This window comes from Penaeus chinensis, chromosome 4 (assembly GCF_019202785.1).
Source record: "Penaeus chinensis breed Huanghai No. 1 chromosome 4, ASM1920278v2, whole genome shotgun sequence".
Taxonomy (NCBI): domain Eukaryota; kingdom Metazoa; phylum Arthropoda; class Malacostraca; order Decapoda; family Penaeidae; genus Penaeus; species Penaeus chinensis.
The window spans coordinates 42,616,495-42,621,494 of record NC_061822.1 but is presented as its reverse complement, the minus strand read 5'-3'; the positions used below and the strand labels follow the sequence as shown (position 1 = coordinate 42,621,494).

Here is a 5,000-nt window from a genome sequence, read left to right as displayed (position 1 = left end):
CAACAACAATACTAATACTACTACTACTAATAATTATTATTATTATTATAACTATAATAATAATAATAATAATAATAATAATAATAATAATAATAATAATAATAATAATAATAATAACAATAACGATAATAGTAATGAAGATGATGAGGAAAATAAATTTGTAATAATGTTAATGATAATTAGTGATAATAACGCTAACAATAAAAATTAATATCATAATCATTATTGATTTTGTTATATTGTTGTTATTATTTCTATTTTCATTAATATTACTATACTAATGAGGATGAGGATGTCGACGATAATAATTGTAATGATAATAATAATAATGATGATAATAATGAAGATAATAATAATAATGAAAATAATAATAATAATAATAATAATAATAATAATAATAATAATAATAATAACAATAATAATATTAATAATAATGATAAAGATGATAATAATGATGATGATGATAATATTAATAATAATAACAATAATAATAATAATAACAACAATGATAATAATGATGATAATAGTAATAATAGTAATAATAACAATAATGATAATAATAATAATAATAATAATAATAATAATAATAATAATGATAATGATAATGATAATGATAATGATAATGATAATGATAATGATAATAACAATAATATTAATAATAATAATAATAATAATAATAATAATAATAATAATAATAATAATAATTCACAAGAATAATAACATTAATCAAAATTACAATAACAATATCAATAAAAATATGAACAATAAAAATAGTGATACTAGAAATCATAATGATAATGATGATGATAATAATAATAATTATAAAAATAATAATAATAATAACAATAATAATAATAATAATAATAATAATAATAATAATAATAATAATAATATTAATGATGATGATGATGATGATGATGATGATGATGATAGCAATAGTACTACCATAATAGTAACCATAACATTAAAATAACAATAATAAGAATAATAACAACATTAACAATAATAAACCAGAAATCCTCTTTCAGTTCTGTGCAAATGGGACACAGGGAATCTATCACAAAACAGCTCCTCTCTCTCTACACTTCATGCTAGACGCTGAACCACGACACAAAACATCTACCTCAGGGTAATCTACACATTTAGACACAACATGCCACCAACACAGATGTGCAACACTGTTTAGGTACAGACAGCGAAGTGTTATTGCTGTAAAACTTGTATACTTAGGAGTGCATAGTTTTGAGTTGTAAAAGTGTTATGTTCTGTGATTCGCTACTCTGACACTGGTGAGTTCAGTGTTGATGTAAAACAGTTGCAGTCAGTGTGGGCTGCGGCTTAGACTGTTTCTGTGATAACACTGATACACTGAGTAGTAACTATAGCAATGCCGGTGTACTCAATGAAGACTAAAGCAACATTAGTAGACACAGTGACGACTACGATTAAAAATGGCATAACCAGTTTTGTTCCTTTAACGCTACCACACTAAGACAGTGCCTGGAAAATTGGTGACATGCTACAAAACCACCATTTTTTTTTTTCTAAGCTAAAAAGATGTTCTCCGGAAGCATTTCTAAGAAGACTTAAACTGTGTAAGAAGGATTGAGTGTTTGGTGTGTGTGATGTGGTGTGTATAGCCTATATGTGTATATGTATGTGTGGGTGTGCGTGCGTGCGTGCGTGTGTGTGTGCGTGTGTGTGTGTGTGTGTGTGTGTGTGTGTGTGTGTGTGTGTGTGTGTGTGTGTGTGTGTGTGTGTGTGTGTGTGTGTGTGTTTTAACATGCCCACGCATGGATATGAGGGCGGCTAAGTAGATGATTCTGGTAAAAAACAGAGTGCCATCAATGCATTTTCCTAATTAATAAATCTTTCGACACCCAACATAGCGTTGGTCTCGATTTATAGAGAGTTTTTATAGAGAAATGAATTAGTCTTTCTGTTAAACTGTTCCATAAGCAGCGGAACAAATGTCTTGTAGATGCGCTAAAGCTGTTTATGCTTAGCTGCGTGTAAATGATGAGAGTTTAGGGTTGAAGGTACCTACCATGTTGTCTATAACCATTATTTAAATACTTTCCTTCTTTTGTAGTGTGTGAAGGGTCAAAACAAGCCTTCTAATAGATCTCATACCCGTGCTGTGTTCATGACTATGTGTGTGGGGAAGGGAGGGATATATATATGTGTATAGATGTACTGACTTAGCAAGAAACGTATAGATGATGGCGAAGGCGTGGAGGGCCACCCTGAACAAGCTCTTCACCCACTTGCCGAGTTTCAGCTTAGATGGCCTGCAATGAGGGGAGGGAGGGAACTGTTAGAGCAACTGTACATAAAACCTTCCGGCAAAACTTTTTCTAAGGTTTCTGGTTTGCTCATCTCGTGTTCTTCATTATCTGTCGCGTTTTTCTTGGAGGACTTTCCCTTGCGATAGTGTACATCACACTTTAGATACTGCAGTGTGTGTATGTATATATATATATATATATATATATATATACATATATATATATATATATGAAGAGAGAGGGAGGGAGGGAGAGAGAGAGAGAGAGAGAGAGAGAGAGAGAGAGAGAGAGAGAGAGAGAGAGAGAGAGAGAGAGAGAGAGAGAGAGAGACAGACAAAGATATACATTGCTAAAAATATATATACCGGGAAAAAAAAACATAGGAAGATAATATACCCTGCAGTGCATGTCCCAGCACCAGCATCCTTAATGAAAATAGATCAAGTGCCGTTCAAACTTATAAACACAATCAATAGGCACGGGTGAATGGCTGCGAGGCTCGTGTGTTCAATAGAGCGACTGCCTGTTACAGAAAATCAATTGGTGCTAATTCGGGCAGAGGGAAGTGGAACAGATAACTGCTTGAACAGACAGAATATTAAAGCATATTTAAGGTACTGCAAAGCTTTTTATAATATAAGGTGATGAAACCTATAAGAAAGCAAATAACATAAAACATCCCAGACATTATATGGTACATATATATAACGTTTCTCCTCACATATTTCGTAAAGGGTCAGCAGTCAACATAGATTAAAAAGGTGCTTTAAATCACCTGAACACAATGAAAATTAAGTACAGAGATAAAGATAAGACACTACATAAAGCTCATCTATCTAAAGCCACAACACTAACACAAACATTTACACAATTCTACAAGTTTAATGTAAATTGATCCATGCAGTTTTCGATAAAGAATTTTACCATCAGTAGCATGCAGCAATAGTAACACTTAAAATAAATAAACACATCAAACCAGTTCTTAATGATAGTCATCATAACAGTGCCATGCTCTATATGCAATCTGGGTCATATTTACATGTATATTTAACTGTTCATCATAATTTACCAGAAAAAAAAAATTCCTAGGGATTGAAAAGGCCACTGGATTTTTCAATAGCTAGTATGTTTTTTGGTTTTTGTTTTTAAGGCAAATAATATCATATCTGCTTTTACCTTGTATATATTTGTGACCGTTTTCTAAATGCGAGTTTGTTTGTGGAAGTGTTTTCCTTTCTGTCTCAATATTCAACAGTGTATGCCAGTAATTGCCAGTGTGGACTCACTTTTTCCAATAACTTTACAATTTTCACGTAATCGTGATACACTCTCTCTATCCTAATTCAGACACTCCCCTCTTCTCCCTTCCCATCTTCAACTTCTCCAATTTCTCATGACCTGCTTGTATTCAAGGTAGACAATACGGAGTTGCTTCATCCATGCCTCACTAAACTTTCCTTCTAACTCCCCAACTCCTGATCTTGGTCAGTTACGTTTTCCCTTGTATAAGTTTTAACATCTTTATCTCCACTTTATCTCTATCTGCTCCATCCACTGCTTCTTTGTCACAACTATCGCTACCCTCATTATCGTCCCACATAAATCCGGAATGGTCTTCGCTAATTTCAAATATTCTTGTCACTCTCCTATCTATCTCTTCTCCCAGATTTTCACAATACACAAAAGTGAGTTGGATGCTACAATAGTTTCCACAGCCTCGTGTTTCTTCTAACCCGTGTGGATTGGGATTAGGAAGATCCTTCCTTTTTCCAGACATGATGATTTCATTGAATCGATTCCTCAGAGTTTAGCATGCAGTGTGTCCACTGCGTTCCTGATTTTGCTCTTTAGAGAGCTTACTGTCTTTTCTCCTTTCTGGTCCTTCCTCTGAATGCAAAATACCTTCTTAATAACCCTTTGAATATCCTCATTCCACCTACAAGGTTTCTTCACTTTCTTTACATTTGCCTTATGATGTTCCAAGTATTCTCTTTGCAGCCTCTTGCGCCATTAGACTCAGAGCTCCAAGTTGCCATAGACATAGACAACTTGGAGCCTTCTTCCTAATGTATAAAATTATTTTTCCTTTTCTGCTTTGAGATTTCACTAGTATTCCGTATACATGTTTCCCATTCCAATTCCTTTGTTTTCTCGGCACCGCATATGGCCTAGTTGGGTGTTGTTTTTACCACGTTTGTTCCAGATTTAGATATCCTCCAATCTACAGTGGCTCATCTCTCAGTATCTTCTGGAGCCTGTTGTCCGTCTAAACCTAAAATCATAGCCAATCTTTGGTATGTATGCACTCAGTTTACCACTTACTTGTCGGACTGTCTTCTCTTAAAACAGCCTGTTGGACCACTGTTTAGTTCTGGCTCTAAACCAATCTCTACACCGTTTCTTTTCGCTTCGGCTCTGTAGTAGAACTTGTAACCATCCCCAAGCTCTTTTGCCTCCTTCTCCTCCCAACTGGTCTCCAGTACCCACAATTTATTGATCTTTTTAATTATCACCTGGTCCACATTTCTATCTCTTTACCAGTCATCATACCCACACCCAAATTGCCCACCGTTCATATTATTCTGTACCCCATAGTTTATTCCCAATAGTTCCATATCACATTACTTTTGGGGAACATCCTTGCTTGGTCTTTTTCCCTTTCAGTCCCCCTTGCTAAGCAGCCTGGCATAGTTTTACAGGCGCCAACCCTTC

At 34.1% G+C, this 5,000-nt stretch overlaps 1 protein-coding gene across 2 annotated transcripts in view; it reads right to left on the bottom strand.

Moving 5' to 3' along the window:
- Positions 1 to 5,000, bottom strand: part of LOC125025322 (carbohydrate sulfotransferase 11-like) — a 29,687-nt gene that overhangs the window by 18,169 nt on the left and 6,518 nt on the right. The window contains exon 2 of one of the 2 annotated variants that reach the window (XM_047613301.1): positions 2,202 to 2,291. The exons of the other annotated variant lie outside the window; for it this stretch is intronic. Coding sequence (XP_047469257.1) covers positions 2,202 to 2,291 — 90 coding nt within the window. The remainder of the gene's footprint in view (positions 1 to 2,201; positions 2,292 to 5,000) is intronic. 2 annotated transcript variants of the gene reach the window in all.